The sequence below is a fragment of the Serinus canaria genome, chromosome 6 (assembly GCF_022539315.1).
Source record: "Serinus canaria isolate serCan28SL12 chromosome 6, serCan2020, whole genome shotgun sequence".
NCBI lineage: Eukaryota > Metazoa > Chordata > Aves > Passeriformes > Fringillidae > Serinus > Serinus canaria.
Genome location: NC_066320.1, coordinates 1,742,167 through 1,761,435, shown reverse-complemented (window position 1 = coordinate 1,761,435; position 19,269 = coordinate 1,742,167). Strand labels below are relative to the sequence as shown.

At 42.0% G+C, this 19,269-nt stretch overlaps 1 protein-coding gene across 3 annotated transcripts; it reads right to left on the bottom strand.

Moving 5' to 3' along the window:
* Positions 1–789: 789 nt before the first annotated feature.
* SUPV3L1 (Suv3 like RNA helicase) lies at positions 790–19,150 on the bottom strand. Of its 3 annotated transcripts, XM_030241291.2 has the most exons (15): positions 18,868–19,150; positions 14,380–14,457; positions 14,010–14,117; positions 12,341–12,455; positions 11,610–11,778; positions 10,098–10,209; positions 9,700–9,777; positions 8,550–8,641; positions 7,992–8,172; positions 7,459–7,552; positions 6,603–6,822; positions 5,731–5,811; positions 4,069–4,245; positions 2,374–2,522; positions 790–1,600 (listed from the first exon to the last, which is right to left on the bottom strand). In XM_030241291.2, exons 1-15 carry the CDS (start codon positions 19,133–19,135, stop codon positions 1,105–1,107), a joined length of 2,418 nt encoding a protein of 805 aa, XP_030097151.2. In that variant the 5' UTR covers positions 19,136–19,150; the 3' UTR covers positions 790–1,104. The 3 variants fall into 3 exon arrangements, with proteins under 3 accessions (XP_030097151.2, XP_018779470.2, XP_018779468.2); XM_018923925.3 differs by lacking the exons at positions 12,341–12,455; positions 14,010–14,117; positions 14,380–14,457; positions 18,868–19,150 and having other exon boundaries at positions 11,621–11,771; XM_018923923.3 differs by lacking the exons at positions 12,341–12,455; positions 14,010–14,117; positions 14,380–14,457; positions 18,868–19,150 and having other exon boundaries at positions 11,606–11,619.
* Positions 19,151–19,269: the final 119 nt, after the last annotated feature.

Below are 19,269 nucleotides of genomic sequence, written 5' to 3'. Positions count from 1 at the left end.
GAGAAGGACCTAAAACTTTCTCTTCCCGCCAGTACTGTGGTGAAAGCAGCAGGAGATCACATGGGCTAGAAACATTTACACACTGCTTGCTTTTTAGTAAACAATGAGGAAAGAGTACGTGAGCTACACTGAAAACAGTTGTAAAGACATTTTTCAAACTGCTGCAGATTTCTTTCTGAACAGCAGCATAAAGGACTGATACCAGGAGAAAGAAAAGGAGATTCAGAGCAAACTTTCAGCCTGCAGAGAAACACAGCTGATCACCTCTGAAAGTCAGGTATTTGACAATGAAACTCAGCCTGGATCTTAAAGGTTTCCCAACACTGACACAAGCAGGACCTGTGCACTTGTACACAGCCAGTGTAGCATTATTCTCCTCAGGCAGCCCAGCAACATGTACAAGTGCTGAAACCCATTTCTGTAAATACACAGCAGTTTCAGCATCTGATTCTTTCCACTCTCCAGTATCCAAACTGGGAGCTCAAAAGCACAGCCTAAAGCTGCTCACACGAAAACCAAATCACACAGCATCACAGTTTCCCCTCAGATTACAGAACTGAAATTCTTGTGGAACTCCACAATTCTTGTGGCCAGAATTCCATCACTCCTGACCTATTACCACAAATGCATTTAACCTCCTTACACATTTTCACAGGACACAGTGGTTTAGAGGCACATGACTCCTATCACCATTCTAAGCCAACTTTGTTCCAGGCTGTTCATCATTTATTTGTGGTCTGTTAAACTCTGCCCTTTGGGAAGGGGTGGAATGAGTAGCTAATTCATTACTAGTGAAATTTCTGACATTTATTGATGATGAGAGGATATCTTGCAAGAAGACACCAAGTTCAAATTTTCACATAGCAGTAGATCATACAGTGATGCTGAGCACCATGATTGAAAGAGTGTACAGCTAAGTGGTTAAAACAAACTTATGGCCTCTGAGCTTTGAAGAGTCCAGATCTCTGAGTGTTTCACATTACTGGTCACAGGAGAAGGAAAAGCATCAAGGAGCTGCAGCAGTGTAAACATGAAATGCCAAAGAAGTTATTAAAATATTATTTTATTTTATGAATAAAAACTAAACAGAATCATGGCACGGTTCTATTTTCTCTTTTTTCTTGTTTCCTTTGAACCATGCTGATCATCCTTTTTTGAACCAAAGCCATATCTACCATTCCTGTGCTGATCCTGCCACTCACTCTCCAGCTGTCTCAGCATTTCCTGGGTCAGAAGTCCCTCCCTCAGCAGTCTGTTGGCAAGGGATCCACGGCCATAGCTTTTCAGCTCCTCCTGCCTGCCACCCAGCCGGGAGGGTCTGCCGCTCTTGGCTCTTCTAAGCCCTGCAGCCTCCACTGCGATGGACAGCGCCTCTGTGGAGGCTGCCCCGTGGCGCTCTGACACCACCCTGGGGTCCCTCTGAGTCCTTGAGAGAGGAAAGTCTTCTGACACCACCTCAGCTGTGCCAGGAGCAGCTGCAGACTGGGAAGCTCGGATCAGCTTCGTGATGTTGCAGACACCAATCTGTATAATGTCATCCAGTTTCTTCTGGATGTCCCTCACAAGGGCAGCGTCAGGGAACATATCCATGAAGCGGTAACTGAAGAGAGGCAAAAGAACACAAAATTAAACCTTCTCACTGGGACAAAAGTGGGAGATGTACTAAGTAAAATGAATATCCACTACATGTCACATGGGAATGTGTGGTGTTGTCCACAAGGGTCCCAGGATGAGGGAAGAGATGAGAAAGTTGACTCCATGTATCAGAAAGTTTGATTTATTATTTTATGATAGATAATATATTAAAACTATACTAAAAGGATAGAGGAAAGGATTTCATCAGAAGGCTAACCCAGGAATAGAAAAGGAATGAATAACAAAGGCTTGTCTCTGACCAAGACAGTCTGGACAGGTGATCTGTGATTGGCCCTTAATTGGAAACAACCAGATGAGGCCAATCACAGATTCCCCCTGTTGCATTCCACAGCAGCAGAGAGTCATTGTTTACAGTTTGTTCCTGAGGCCTCTCAGCTTCTCAGGAGGGAAAAATCCTAAGGAAAGGATTTTTCATAAAACATGTCAGTGACAGGAATGCATATTTTAATTTGCATTTCAGCTGCTTCAGTCCTTGTTTCTACCCTTCTCCTTCTGTCAGTCACAAACTGCTGTCTGCAGAACTCACTCCCTCAACACTGCATTTGTCACCATCCTCTAAAAGGCTTGACAAGGTGCAGGAGCCCATCCTGCACCACATACACATGGGCTTGAAGACAACTGCACTTCTAGGACTGCAAGTCATAAATAACTTCTAGGACTGCAAGTCATAAATAACAGGAAAAAAATAAAAAATGAAAAAAAGCACCAAGCCAATACCTTAACCACAGATAGAGGTCAAAAACATCATGCACAGCTTCGAGGTGTACAAGTTCCTTGATGTTTTTTGGAGCAGCTAAGGGCCACTTGGTGTGCCGGCAGAGCCAGTCAAACGTCAGAGGCTCATTTCTACTGAACTGCCGTGCAAACTGCAAAACAAACAGATTCAGTCCCATCCTCAGGCAGGAAAGAAGAAATCCCCAAAGAGTTAAATTCCCCCAGAGTCTGTATGCATAGAATACTCCATAAAACACCTGCTTTGTTTTACACAACCCAAATGCCACGCGTTCTTTTACTTAATTACTCAACACAGGAGTCACCTCTCCTTTCCAGGGCCTCATTAACACAATTTGTCCATGGGCCATGCACAGAGTTAAGCAACAAAAGCACAGAGCTATCCAGAAAAGCATAACACTGCATCTAGCAAACCAGGTGGACTTCGTGTCTTTTTTAATCCTCCTCCTCTTATTTGGTTAATTATCTTGTTTCAGGGTTGCCAGAGTTTAGAATATTTAATGTATTCCTTGGTTTAGGAAACACACTACCCACAAACCAGATTAATCTGCACCAGAAATCCACCCTTCTGAAACCCAGACACCTCAGTTCTTCAGCTAACAGAAAAACAAGTCAAGTAAGATTTAAATCTAAAATGTTCAAGAGTACTCCTGACTTGGAAAAAATGCTTCCTATCTGGCTGATATTAAAGTGGGTTTTTTTGGCCAAGGAATGGGGCTTAAATTCACACAAGCATTCACAACAGCCCACCTCCCTCTAACACTGCATTATGCCCCTCTGCACCTTCACTACTTGGAATCCAAAAACTCAGCATTTTTCTAAGGAAGCACTTTTTTCAACTCTTTAATCAATCACTATTTCTTGAAGATTTTTTAGCCATTTTTGAAAAGCAAGGTTCTTATACTTGTGACATGAGGGCAGCACATCAGTTTCATTTTAATACTATTTAATTCTAAAAGTTTAATGCAGTCTTTAAAAAGGGAACAATGGCAATACTGTCTAACAAAGTAACAGTTCCAAGTTACATTAGTATTAAACCTGCAAAACTGAAAAATCAGCTGACTACAAATTCCTCTAAATAATCACTCCTGGGGCAGCACAGCAAAAACCAATTCACCCAGGCCTGAAAAGTAACGTGACATAATTCTGAGAGCAACCTACAGCTCTGTGTTTTCTGAGGTTTCAATTCTTTGTAACTGTATTATAGCATCAGCAACCACCCTTAATCCTACATTCTCTTCTGTTGGCAAGCTAACAGCTCAAAGGAGCAGTAAGTTGTTTTTAATGACTGCTTTTAGGAACATGCTAGTGGCAAAGCTTAACAGTACACAAGTGACCAAGGAACACAACTCTCATCTGTCCCAGCTCACAGCTGACAGACAAGGACAAACAGTAGGATTTTCAGAGGCAAACAGCAGAGAAGCAATCCCAACTTTAACTTCCATCATGAGAACCAGTTTTCAGAGCTTAAAAGCTTTGGTCAATAAAAATAGTGAAGAATTCAATACATATCCAGCTATTTTATATCCCTTATACTACCTGTGACCACTTTAAGAATGCTCTCAAATGATCTGAGAGCAAAGCCCACAACAAATAGAGCGGCTAGATACAGTCCCAGTGCACCAAAACCCTCTTGGTACAATACAACCACCACATTTTTTTGAGGAAAAAATAGCTGACCTTTAACAAAGTGGTACACACAAAAGGCTCTTTCCTGTTCAAGGGTGCAGTGCAGAAGACGTATCGTGATCGCAGATTGAGTGGAATGTGCTGAATCATATCTGCCAGAAATTTAAAGTCATCAATATTGCAGACAAAGTACATCCCATCCACCTGGGAGAGGCTCACAAAAATATCCTGTGAAAATAAAACCAAATGTAAGAAAGTTATTTCAGGAGAGGGTTGTTCAACTTTGTCTTACCAAACCAAAAAATTATTTAGAGTTTGAAAGACTAGCTATACTGAAAGAACAATTAAAAACCATCAAATCTGACAACAGTAATAAAAAAGTAGGCAGGGGAGTTCCCCCTGCTCTTTTAGCAGAATTTGCATTACATTCTCCAACACAGGATCAGAGGAGAAGACACAACACACTACAGTTTATTTAAACACTTGCAATCAGTCTCCTAAATAACAAAGTTCTGGAAGGGTACATTTTAGTTAGAACACCATCACAGGAACCAGTTACCACTATGTTTAGAAATTTCTCCAGGTTTGTCACTTAGCATGACCCAAAAAGCTAACTTTACAGCATACAATTCAATAATTGAGGTATTTTTAGCTCAATGTCAGGATCAGATCTATTTTAGGAAGAAAGAAAACACAAGCTAAATACAGTATTCCAAGAGAGGAGTTCAAAGAAAACATGAGACACACTCAAGGTCTGAAGAAATGGAAGATGCACTGCACCCTGCAGGGGGAATTTTATGGGCCCCCAAAATTATTTCTCTAATGCAAATCTTTGCAAGATTCTTTAAAAACATTTTTAAAGAAACTATGAGCTTTTTAATAAAATATGTGACAGAATATTTAGGAGATCAAAAACAACACAAGGTTTTTATCTTAACACTACTATGCTAGCCCAGAAACTGCTAATTTAAAAAATTTAAAGATGTGTTGTTACCCTACCAGCCTAATTCTTCCAAGAGGTCTCCAGGTATAATATTTTATTTTAAGACTAGAAGTATACATTTTGCTACATAACAGCAGATCATCAGGAACAATAATGCACATTTAAAACCATGAAAGCTGCCAAGGATTTCTCAGTTTACTAAAAGCTCTGATAATGTTTTTTCAATACAGTATTGGAGTCTTAATTTCTATTTTATAATGGTTTTGTGCATCCAAAAGAGCTAGTATCTACCTAGAGAGGAGATCAAGCCCACAAAATCAGTTTTCTAAAAGTTACACACTATTTTACCCCAAAATCCACAGAAACAGGAGAAAAAAATCAGGTAGCTTTCAGATATGTAGAAATCTTACATGTCCAATTCTGTAGGAATTTTCAAATAATTTATCTAAATTTAGATCTCTAATATCTTCAGCCTTAGACCTAAATATCTACAGTTAAAATTCAGAAAAGCTGGAATGAAAAAACTGCTGCACAGTTTTAAACACACATAAAAATGACTGACACATTTCAAAGCTTCCAAGTTTAACATAGAAAAGTTGAACATTCTAAACCTATCTGCAGTCACTTGTGTGGCAGAGAGAAGAATCCAACTGATAAAAAATACACACAAGGCTGTCTGCCAGGCCTCCCAAGGGCAGGTTTGTACAAAGCAATGACTATTAGTGACACTCCATTTTTAAAGCAGAAGCTAATATTTTGATCATTCTTACAATCAAGTTGGATAGAGTGGCATCAGGAAGATGATAAGCAAACATTTCTATCTGCTCAGGAGTAGGATGTAGGCCAGCTGCCTAAATGGAAAATAAAGAAAAAAACTTCCATTAGTTCTCAATATTGTTTTAAAGTTAATGCACCAGAAAGAACACATTGAAAGACAAATTACAAGAAACCAAAGAACCCTGCAGACTCTAGTTTATTTAGCACACCTAGGTGAAATTTAAGAACTTTTGTGCTTCAGCTTTTAATTCTTAAAAGAGCACATTTAAGAGAAAAGCAGCATAGCCAAGTCTCTATTGTAAATGCAGGTCTGCTGACGAGGGGAGAGAATGATGCATCTGACTCCATGTTCTCAGAAGGCTACTTTATTTTTTTATGATACTATATTACATTAAAGAATATTATACTATATTAAAGAATACAGAAAGGATGCTGAATGCTAAAAAGATAATAATGAAAACTCGTGACTCTTTCCAGAGTCCCGACACAGCTTGGCCCTGGTTGGCCAAAGAGTGAAAACAACTCCCAGCAGAATGCAATGGAACAATCACCTGTGGGTAAACAATCTCCAAACACATTCCACATGAGCACAACACAGGAGAAGCAACTGAGATAAGAACTGTTTTCCTTTTCTCTGAGCCCTCTCACTGCCTTTCAGCTTCCCAGGAGAAAAAGCCTGGGCAAAGGAATCCTGTTCAGAGAACATGAATGCCACAGGTCTCCAAACAGGACGTACATCCAAAGTCACTCTGGCACAACACAACTCTTGTATGGGTTGCAAACAGGAGGAGACATAATATGGGATCAGAATAGCAGAAGCCATCCCCAGAGCACATCTGTACAGACTGGGCACTGAGGTTCTCACCTGGACGGGGGGCACAGGCTCGCTGAGGATCTCCCTGAGCTGGGCGAGGTCGTCACGGTGCATGGTGGTGACCTCGCCCTGTTTGAAGGAGGAGCCGAAGCGCCCAGCCCTGCCCGCGATCTGCAGCGCCTGTGAGGTGGTGATGGAGTCAATTTCCTTCTCTCCCTTCTCATTCACAGTCGGCTTCACTATGGAGTTAAAAATTATTCTTCTTATACACCTGAAATATCGGAACAAAAACAAAGAGGAATCCTTTTTTGCAAATTACTTCCAGTATGAAGAATTAAAGCTTTTGCTTTTTTATAAGCTTTTTTCTCCTCTATAAATTAATGTATCACAGATACTACTTATGGACACAGCAGATTCTGTGGGCAGGAGAAGGCTAGTGGCAGGAAAATAATCATCCCTGCACACATCAATCATTGCCTCCCAATCCATTCACCACCACCTGCCTCAGTAGTCTGTAGTGATGTGACTGCATGTTCTTCAGCAATGAAATACACCTGGCACAAGGCTGAACTTGCTCTGTATTTCAGAAATGCAAGAGAATGATAACTCTGACAACCCAGCCCATTTGAGCCCAGTTGATCCAGTAGGCCCTGTCATCCACGGCCAACTATCACATTGAATTAGGGCCAGGGAGCCATTTAGTTCTTGGAACCAGTTTTAAAACTAAAGCTTAGTTCTGCCTAACCAAATTGATCACTTCCAAATTGAAATGTATGTACTGTGCTATCTAGACACAAGATATATTTAGATGAGTTAATCAGATTGGGGAGACAAAAAGCAAAGAAATTAATGTGGCCATCACACCTGAAGGAAAATAAAAGTACCATAACATTCTGTTAATACTTACAAATTGAGTCCCATTCCAATTGCATCTGTAGCAACTAAAATTTTGCACGGATCATCTGGATCATTGAACTTCTTGGCCTGTTCAAGCTTTGTTCCTAAAACAGAATGACAGAACGCTTCACATAGCAAACTTCATACAAAATAAAGACAACACATCGGACACAACTAAGTCCAATGTCATTATAATAGGCTCAAGAAAAGAAGAAATAAATTGGTATTTGATTGGTATTTGGCCACAGATGGGGGGAGGAGGGAGAGACAGAAGGGATTTAAATCATTCTTAGAGCTGTGGATAGACCTCATTTAATTATATCTATCTGAAGATCAAAATTAAGTAGATAATAAAGGTCTAATCCCAAGATTAAAACACCAGTCAATGAAAGCTGATTACTTTCTCCAGCTATATAAAGAAGCAAAACTAGGAAAGTAGCACTGCTTTATTTTAAAATAAGGCAAGCAGTAGAAGGAGGTTCTCTCCTAAGAAAAGCATAAGAAGCAGAACACTCCCTTAACAATAAAAGCCCAGTGCTTTACCTGGTGGCAGGCTGCCATATATGACAGCACATTCTAATCCTCTGGCTTCAATCTGGCGGCTGACAGAGTAAATGTCGTTCTTACTGAAACAGACAATGCAGTCCCCAGCACGGAGGTTATCCAAGGACTCCAAGGCATAATCCAGCACAGTCAGGGGAGTCAGCCTCTCGTAGTTTCGGACCTACAATTAAAATTGTCCAAAAGGGTCACTTTTTAAACTCAAATTCCATCATAGCAACACATCCTGTAAAGTCAGCAAACTTGAGAGCACCGTGCCCCCCAGAAGATCAGAGCTGTAAATGCCCATTAGCAGTTGTACCACCCACAGCATCCCCTAAAGGGAACTCATCAAACCACTTATCTTCTTACAGAAAAACAGCACCACTATTTAAGAAGGGAAGGAAAGAACTTGGCAACATCTTTGCTTTACAGACATTGAGAAACATTTTAACAAGACTTCCTGCAGGACAACTTTGAGCAGTGATACCCCCAAAAGGACCCTACATTTTTTCCTGTTTTACAGCAAAGAGAACCCAATAGCTTCCTAGAATTACTTACTTCAACTTCCTCCCCTGTAGTGTACATGAGCTCTGTCACCAAGTCAATAGCAGCAGGTTCTCCACAAACGTGGATTTCTTCTGCACAGAGGCCTGAACAAAGTCCGGTGACATAAGAAGCAAAATGTTAATTATTTATATACAACAGGATCTTTAGCTGGCTCTTAAGGTATCGAAAAATTGTAATTTGGTTGCTAAACATAATGAAGACTGTATTCACCTCCTTTAACAACCCAAACCTGCACCTGAAGCCTCTCCCACAATACACTTATTTTCCCTAGAGCTGCTCTTGATCTCTTACCAGCGGGTGATATTGACAATTTATCAGAGTGAAATCACAGCAGCCAATACCTCACTGCACCCTCTCAGCCAAAACAAGAGGTACCCTCAGCCACTGAACAAATGGAGGAAAGCTTTGAGTTTTACTTACTACTCATATTTTACTAACTCCCAAACCATAGCAGAACTGAGGAGTTTTGTTTTCTGCATGAATTCACCTCTAATTCAGTCAGAACACAAAAGGGAAAAACAGGAAGTAAAGGAAGTGTGACAAATCTGCTGAACTTTGAATCAAAAGCAATGAAAGAAAGGGTCAAGAGGGAATCAGATTCCAAACTTCTGTTCCAAATACCAGGAAAACTGTTTCAAAAATTCCTTTAGAAAAATTCTTAAGTTATCAAAATAAGCATTCTTGAAGAACCTGACAGACTGATGCAGCTCTATAAATGAGCTATCTGAAATTAACACTACAAAATATTTAAAGTTTCCATTATTTAGCACAGTCTCTACAAAGGTACTGTCTTGAAAACTGGTGCTGTTTTAATTGAACAGGAAAGCATACTTCTTGGAAATAGTCAATGTAAAAGGACAGCACAATGTAGAAAAGACTCCCTATTATCCAAGGAAGGAAAAATAAAAGAGGCATCTGAACAAAATTTTAAAAAGCCATTTGTTAAGCAAAACATGACAGGTAGCTTCCTGTAATGCAGACAAATCCTTTGAGGCAGAGTACCTCTCTAACTTGCTGTGAGAAGACATGAAAAACAAATACTTTTATTTTGCATCACATAACCACTAATGACTCTACCAACTGCTAAGCTTGAATTTCATATGCCATTGAGCTAATTCACTGCCAACACAACCAAGCTTACCTAGAAGGGCTCTTGTCCAAGCCCAGCCTCTGGCAGGATCTCTGATCATCTGAATTTCATCAATCACAGCAACTTCATCTTAAAACAACAAAACAAAGAAAAATATGATGCACTAAGGAAGAGCATCTAGAACAGTATGACATGAAGGAAGGAACTGAAGGCATTCACAAGTTTCCTAAAAATGGTTGCTCAAATAAAGCTAATCCTCTATCACCAAAAAGCTATTCTGAGATGATCCATGCTTCTTGAACTGCTCTATCATAGTTCGGGAATTGTTGAAATAAGAGTGAAAAAGAAGAGCTCAGCTACTTTTCAGCTACTTTTGAGTCCAGGGAATAACACACACAATAACACACAAGGATACCACAGATAGGACAGAAACAATTCTGTGCACTTACAAGGTGTATTAGTGCTGCACATTTCAATGGTACAAGCAACATGAGGAGCCTGTCTGGAGTCTTCATTGGCAAACACACGCTCTTCTCCTGTCACCAGGTCACAGGGCACATTCTAAAGGCATTCAGAAATGTCAGGGTAAGTTTCTTGAACATGAAAGAATCCCCTTTCCAAGAGGACAAAAACAGTTTCTTCACAAGTTTCAGGACAGTGTAAAAGAAGCTATCCAGTAAATAACTACTCAGCCTTGAGAGACTTGTATTTAAGTCCTAGAAGAGTGGAGGTTTAATGAAGAGGTGGTATCTATGAGGTTTAATGAAGAGGTAGTATCTATAATTAGATGCCTTTCCCTACTCCTGCAGGAGGTTACATCTTCCCCTGAGCATTTCACAGCTGTCACATCTGCCACCAAAGAACTGTCAGAAGAGTACAAGGGGCTCATAAAGCAAGGCCCAGCAGTGAGGGAGCCTTGCAAGCTCCAGCTTGCTCCAGCTCCTTTGGCAATTGCCCTGCTGCCTTATAATCACAAAGCAAGAGCTCATGAAGACCAGCTGTGAGAAACAGCTGAGGCCACCACCCTGCCAGCCCTACCCTCCTTGGTGCTGATGGCTGCTCCATCCCTACCTACAGCCACCTGCAGAGCCCTGCTGAAAGCCCTGTTCAAGCTCCAAGGGCCTAAACATGATCCAGGAGCCAGCCACTGAAAACTTCTGACACACACTAAACATATGGGAGAAAAGTTCAGTAATCCCTAGCAAGGAACATCCCTGACTGTACCCACAGTCACTCTGTGAGTACATGTGCTACATTACAGCTATTTCCTAGGACTAAACAATCTTTCTGATGTGTTGCTTGGACAGACTGATACTAGGAGTTACAAATTCTACATCAAAAAAAGAAAAATCACATCACTACAGTACTGTACTGTACTGGTTGCAGTGCTTCAGATTTGGTCTGGTTCTCTGCAGCTGGAAACACACTGGTGAGGAGCCTACAAAAATATGCCAGAAGCAATATAAAACACTAATGAGAATTTCCTCTAGAGACCTGATATACAGCACTGCTCTTCAACATATCTGAATCTGCAGAATTTTTCAAGGCTGGTGAAGTGAAATCTATTTATACATTGAAGCAGAAGGTTGAGGGGAGTTAAGCAAGGGTAATTTTTTGTGTACCAGCTATAATAAAGGTCATGGGCAAAAGAAGGCATGGTCCCTTATGCTGCAAAACCTAATAGTAGAATCTGGCTAACCCAGGGAGCAACAAACCCCAGAAGAACAGAGGCAGGTTACAGGGATGATTGCACAGCACAGGCTCTGGGGACAGCACTGTTCCACTTGGGGAAATGATGTTCCATTCTGCAGCTAAAGCAGAAATACACAACTGATTTCACCACTGCAAAGGAAAGGCACAGGGCTCCAGGACCACCTGGGGCCACCACAGAACTTTACAGACATGCATTCATGAGACTGTTCCAGCACTAAGGATGTTGGTAAGTAATAGGACATACTGACAGCATCATTACTCTTTTGGAAGATCTCATGAGCCAGAAGTTTTAGTGGACCACAGTATACTCCAGATTTGGCTGACAAAAATCTCTGGATAGCATGGTAAGTTTTTCCACTGTTTGTAGGACCAGCATGGAATATTATCTTTCTCTGAATAGCCCTGGCATCTGGATACCTAAAGCAAAGAAAAAAAAAAAAAAAAACCAGATCTGTTGAACATTTATCTGGATACTGACTTAGGAGAAACCAGAAATTGGCTTAAGCATTTATTTATTAATAATTATAAGTTATAAATATCAAGTTCTTAGAGACAGTATAAAGAGGTTACTGTGTCTTGCACATTGATCTTTTAAGTCTTTCAAAGATTCTATGCTTTCAAAGATCCAGAGTGAAATTCACACACTGTGTTCAAAATAATTCTCATTATTCCTGCAATTCTCTCTCCTTGAGCTTATCAATATTTTAATGTTTTGATGTGCTACCTCCCAAACACATTGCCAGAAAACATCTTCCTGGAAAACCCACACCAACTCAGTGACTATCACAGCTGATATAATCTTATTTTCTTTTTAATTCATTGTGATGTATCTTGTAAAAAATACAAGAGTTCTGACACAAATTATTGCAAATCCAGAGAAAAGCACTGAAAAAGTAGCATAATTCCACTGAAGTCCACAGTCAATGGAATTCCATGGCAGTAAGGAAAGGACACAGTGCAGCCACTGGAGCACACTGACCAGTTGGGTGGCAGCCTCAGGTCGCTGATCTTGCGCAGATCATCCATGCAGTCCAGCATGGGGAAGATCTGCTTGGCATGCCTCAGGAAAAATGGGAACAGATCATCCACGTGACCTGGAAGAACAAATCCTTTTCAGAATGTTTCTGTGCTTGTCTGACTGTCTACCTTCATTAAAAACTATGAAAAACTATCTTCTACCATTTCCACCCCGCCCTTGTGTAACCCTTTAACTCTGGCTCTCTACAAAGTTCAATAATTACCTCGGTGGCAGAAAGGGAAACTAACACAAGTACATGGACTCATTTAACAAGGGAATACAAACACAATAATATGGAAAAGTGCATTCATTTCACTATAGTCACTCTGCTCAGCCTATTTGCCTATAGAACTTCTAAGTAAAAATGAAAAACTGTGGAAAAGCTGGATGAGAAACAGCTTTTCTGTCCTAAGGAGATTTTAGCCCCTTCTTCCTAAATCCATATGAGGAGAGAGGAGAGAAATCTTTTAAAGGGCTTTTATGAATAAACAGAGAAAAACAGATTTGCAGCTTCTCTAAGCTACCGAGACTTATAATGCTGTTTCCAAATTCTAAAATCAACTCAGAAGAGAAATCCAGTTTCATTCTTCTGAATGTTTGCACGGTAGACAAGTGGGCCTTAAAAGTCTCATTTCAGGTCACATTCCTACTGTCCAGCTCTCTTAGAATTTCAAGGAACTGTCTTGATCTACAAAACTGTTATTATCAAACATACACACACAAAAAAAAAAAGCAGTGGCTTGGGGTTTGTTGGAGTGTCTTTGTTTTGTTGGGGGTGATGTTTGATTTTGGGGAAGTTAAATTGAGAATTATTATTCAATTAATAAAAATTATTGTGGAAATTTTTTAAAATACTCTAGTGTACTTAATTATTATCTTTGGACAAGCAAAATTCAAATTTAAAAATGTCAGTATTTCTGAATATGAGTTATAAGGAATAATGCTCATCTATAAGATAAGGAGTGGAAATGAGAAAACCCTGTGGAATATTTTATGCATAAGAAATATAATGAGACAATTTCCTAAGATGGCCAACATTTAAAATCGACACATTTACATTTTAAGACAAAACTAACAGTCACTGCAGCCTTTAAAATCCCATCATGAAAACCCACACTGTGCAGCTCAAACCTGGAGAAAGCTGATTCTGCTGCTCCCAGCTGGCATCACCTCTCAGGTAAGTGCTGCTAATGCCAACACAGGATGCACTAAGCAGGCAAAGACACCTCTGTGAGTGCCACAGGGAACAGAGCACTGTGACAAAGCTGCCACCAGCTGGGACAGAGCTCTCCAAGTGCCCCCTAGTGACCACTGGATTTTAGAGAGGAATAAACAACAGCTCTGTTTTCATTCCAGCCCTGAACAGATGCTGTACAACCACAAGATGCTTCTTGCTAACACCTCCACATCTTTCATTTGCACTTCAGAAGATTTAAGAGCAGGACATTCCCTTGGATGGGCACAAATGTTTCTGACAGGGAAGCAGGGATTTTTAACCTCTCTGACAGCAGTGAATTAATTCTCAATCATATTCAATAATAATTCTCAGTCCACATGTACATAGGTAAGTATACAGAGCAAAACCAAGTAAAAATGCACATTTTATTTTACAAGCATTCCAGATACTTGCCTGCACCACAGCATATATCATTGAGAATAATATGCAAATCAGCACTCACAGAACTGGATTCCATGATATACTTCCTAAAGCTTATAAATGCCTGGTGAAAGAGGCGAGCTGGGAAAAATAAAAAAGAACCAAATTAGTGTGGCCAGGATCAGAAAACTCTATTTGTAAACACTCAATAAAACACTGAAGCAGTTCATTAAAAACCTGTACCTTAATATAAGCTATTAAAAGTAAATATAAAGGTTATTTGAACTAAGTGGCAGAGAAAATGTAAAGAAGCAGTGTTGTATAAAAAGATTACATCTAATACCATATTTGAAGTAAAAGAGATTTCACATTAAAGTAATCTACACTTAAAACATTTTCTTACCATCTAGTCCATTTTCAGCTCCTAGTCTTTGAATTTCTTTTCTTTTGTAGAACTTATTTAAGTTTTTTAGGACTTCACCTGTAGAAAAAGAATAACAATTTTTTAGCTCCCTCAAAATTTAATCACATTTTCCTGGCCCAAAGATCCTGGTTTATAGTCTCCTTACTCTGGAGGGAGGCAATCTTTTCATGCTGAACAGACACAAATGAACTCCCCCTAAATCAAATACAAGCAATGAATGAGATTGGGACTGTTGTGGAGGACAACCTTCAAATGCAGCAGAGTAAGAACTGCCAGGAAGGTGGTGCCAGCCATCCCCCTGGTACTTGACAGGAAACCATAAAGATGGAATGTGCAGCTAACAAGTCATGGAACAAACTAATTAATGTTCTGGGGTGGTTTTTTTTTTTTTTTTTTTCTTTTTATCAGCACCTCTCAGGAGGTTTTAATATGAAAAGCAAATCTGCTTGAGCGACTTGGTGACAGCTTTTAATCAACATCCTGAGGTATGTTCTTCCCTCCACCCTGCTGCCAAGACAGACTCCTCAGAAAGATCAGGTAATGCAGACACAGTATTCTTTCTTTTCTCAAGTTAAATAAATGGAAGGAAGAAAAAAAGAAAAAAACCCCCAGAATTTCTTCATATGTATCACAAATTACTCAGTTTTCTTCGAACAAAATCTTATAAACTTTTTAATAAACTCTTTCCCTCCTCTAAAAGGCAAGTTTAGTGTTGTAACAGAATTGTATTTACTCAAGTACACACTGATTTTAGTTCTTTAAATCTTACTTAAATGACAGTACTAAAAGATGTGGCCCCTTTCCATCTACAGCAGATCAGAAATCCACAAGAAATCTAGCAAATTTCATGAACACCTATTCATGAGCTTTCATTACTCTTAAAACTCAAGCCTGAACCTCAAGTGAACCCTGCATTATGAAATGCCAGGAGTGACAAATGTAGCACAAGTCACTGGACACAACACTGTCAGGCTCTGCTCTCTGCAACTCACTCTGCAACTGTCTGACATGACATGGAAAGATTCCCAGGAAATCAACCTCCAGTTATTGGAAAACTGCCTCTCTAAAAAGCTGTGACACAGACAGTCCACTTGGCACAGCAAAAATCACCAGCTGACAAGAATATGGCAAATTTAAATGCACATCCCATACAAATGGGATTTAAATGCACATCCCAGTGTTTTAATGGATTAACTCATGTTGAGAAATATTCCCAAAGGCAACAAAGAAGCGAGGGCACCAGCAGGATTACATTTCCTAGGAAGGCATCCACACCCATGTTTAAGGGCCCTGAAATCCAAGACAGACTGGAAAAAAATAAGCAAAAATAAAAATAAGCACAGGGCTCAATGCTTTTCAGAGCTTCCCTAATAAGCTCTAGCAAGTAACACATCATCAGCCACGCAGCTCAATTCACAGCCCATTGGCCTTACAACAAGATTAAAAGGTCAGTGCCAAAATGTGTTTCTATCCAAGGCCCGTGACATTGGGACTGTGCTGCCCAAGGTCAGGAGCCTTCCTGAGCACAAACACTTGACTAACAATGAGGAAAATCTAAACAGAACAAACTGGCATTGCAGCCCGTGTGATCTTATCCAACTGCACAGACACTCAGAGCACCTGTGTCCTGTCTCAGACACCACCCTTCTACCCTTCACTCCTGCTCTGATGCTTCCCTTTGTTTACCTCTCTCATTCTGGAGCTGTGTTTTAGCTCTTACTCCTCAATTACTTTGACTTCTCAGCAGCATTTCTAAGTTCTCTGCAAAAAGACAGCCCAACTACAGTAAAGTTCAGAAATCACTCAGTCTGCAATGTATCAGATTCATTTAGATGTTTCAACCCTGTTTGCAGGAAGACTTTTGAGTTATTTCCCTGTGGCTCTGATGCCAACAACCCACTGCAGTCCGGCTGTGTGTTACCACTGGGGCAGCTGAAGTGCTTCATTTTACAATTCCTCCCCAACTATCAGACTCCCGTTGTCCACTCCAAGCAACCTGTGCATCTAACAAGCTCTGACATTCAGTGACAACTGACACAGAAGATACACACACCAAAACTGAAAGCATCCATCAGCACTCACAGGGGTACACTTCCTAAGAAGTTGTGGAAAACAGAAGCAGTGACTTAATTTCAGGTCTGTTATGAAGTTTTTACAAAACTGGCTTTACAAAAGTAAGCTTCTAAAAGACCTTTAGTCTTCCTAACAGGGTTTGACTAGTGTGAAAACTATAATCACTCTCACTTGAGCAAGTAACAGGCTAACAAGATGATTCACACTGCAAGTATGCTCACTAACAAAGTTTCTGCACAAGCCACAACCAGAATGCTCAAAAATACACATCTTTATTGAATGTAGTCAGTACTTGGCAGCAAAATCTGACAAACTATCTTAATTTAAAATATAAAAAGAAAACAGATGCATAATACTGTGTGTGGTTAGAACCTGAAGAGGGAAGCAGAGGAAGACTATTTATTTCAGTTTTTTTAAATGGCTGCATGTTAAAGAAGGTCTTGTCCAGCCTTCTCTAACATTACTGGGCTTCAAAATGCCAATGCTTTTAAAATATATCATTGTTTTTTCAGAAAATTGTTGACAGCAACAAAGAGAGCCAGATGAGCACCACGCAGGTCACCTGGCTGCTATCCCTTGCCAGTCTCACAGGGAAGGACATCAGGCTGTCTCAGGTATAATTTTAGCCAATCTGCTCTCAACAACTCAGCAAAGACCAAACATTATTTTCCCAGAGCATTTTAGTTGTAGTTTTGAAGAAATCCAACATAACTGCTCCTCTAATAAATGAGACAACAGGCAATGTACAGGTAAGAAGCCATCATTCACCTTTATTGGCCCCTGAGGAATGCACTGTTCATATAAAAGACAAGTCTGACAACACAGATTTTCACATTACAGCTGTTCAGAATTCTTCTTCCTGACTGGGATTTTTTAGCTTTCAAGGCCAGATATTCTTCTCTCCACAGTTCTGAATTATTAAGATAATTTGCCCATGCTCCTATACTCTGGAGTTAAGATAAATAATATGTCATCACAACATTTAATTACGAGAAGATATGAAAGATTTCCATTTGCACCCTTAATGCTTTCATTTGCACTCTTAATGCTTTCAGATCACCAAACATCAAAAGAATCAAGACCTTGTCTCTTATTTACCAAATCTTTAAAGATCATGGAGTCATAACATCACAGAACTGTCTGGGTTGGAAGGGACCTTAAAGACTATCTCACTCCAGTCCCCTGCCACAGGCAGGGACACTTCCAGTATCTCAGGCTGCTCCAAACCTCATCCAACCTGGCCTTGGGTACTGCCAGGGATGGGGCAGCCACAGCTTCTCTGGACACCCTGTACCAGGCCTCACCTCCCTCACAGGGAAGAATTTTTTCCTAATACCCAATCTAAACCTACCCTCTGTCCATTTGAAGCCATTCCCCCTTGGCCCATCACTTCACCCACTTCTGACCTAGGCACACTCACACACAGACAATCTCTTCGGTCTGCAACATCAATATTTGAGGAAACTATGTCTTTAAAGTTCAGATACAGCTATGGTTCAAGACCGCAGCGTGGCTGCGGGACACGCCCCAAGCCAAGCACCTTTACCCTGACTGAGCCAAAACAGGGAAGGGAGGAAGCAGCCAGCACACGGGGCACGCCTACGGGTCCTGGGAATTAACAGAATATCCTGAGCTGGAAGGCACCCACACGGATCACCCTGCACAGCACAGCTCCAGGAATCCCACCACACGCAGGGTTCATCTCACCCAACAGCCTTCATCCCATTTCACCTTCACGGGCACATTCAGCTACAGGTCAGACAAGGCGCAGGGAAGGAGCCCCTGCCCTTAAGGGAGAGGGTGTTTCTGAGCCCAGGAAAGGACCCGAGAGCGGCAGGGGCCAGTTCCCTCAGCCCTCAGGAGGGTCACAGAATCAACTGAGTCGGAAAAGACCTCTCCGATCATCGAGTTCAACCTGTGACCAAACAGCACTTGTGTGCCGCAGGCATTCTGTCCTTAAACACCTCCAGAGATGGTGACTCCAGCACCTCGCCGGCCAGCCCTTTCCAATGTTTAATCACTTTTCCTGTGAAGAAATTCCTCCCAATGTCCAACCTAAGCCTGCCCTGGCACAGCTTGAGTCCGTTTCCTCTAGTCCCGCTGCTGTTCCCGAGGAGCAGAGCCCGACCCCCGTGTGGCTGCAGCCTCCTGGCAGGGAGCAGCAGAAGGCGAGGTGGTCCTTGAGCCTCCTCTCCTCCTGGCCGAGCCCGAACCTCTCCCCGTCAGATCCGTGCCCCAGCCCCGTTCTCTGCGCTAGCTCGAGCTCCCGAACGTCCTTCCCGAGCTGAGCGGCCCAGAGCGCTCGAGGCGCGGCCTCACCAGCCTCCAGCACCGGCGGGCAGAGGGCGGCCGAGGCCTCACGGGCTGTGCCCTCACGGTGCCACCCGCACTCACCCTTGTCGAGGGGCCGCGTGAGCTCGGCGCCCACGTCTTCTTCGGCCGCGCCGCCGAGGCCGGGCTTCAGCGGCACGGGCACGAAGAGCGAGGTGTCGGGGGCGCGGGAGGCGCCGCCGTTCCCGGACGATGAGGACGATGCGGAGGAGGAAGAGGCGGCGGCGGCGGCGGCGGGGCGCGCGCGGGGAGCGGAGCCGCCGCCATGCCTGAGCGCGAGCCCCGCGCGCGCCGGGAGCCGCCGCAGCAGCGGCCACGCGCAGCGACTCATCCGCGGACAAGGGCGGCGGCGCGCGGCCAACGCGTCATCGGCCCGCGCCCGACCCGCCCCCTGCGCATGCGCGGCACCGCCCTCACCGCCCCCCGCCCTGAGGGAGAGCAGCGCCCCCACACACAGACCAGGCG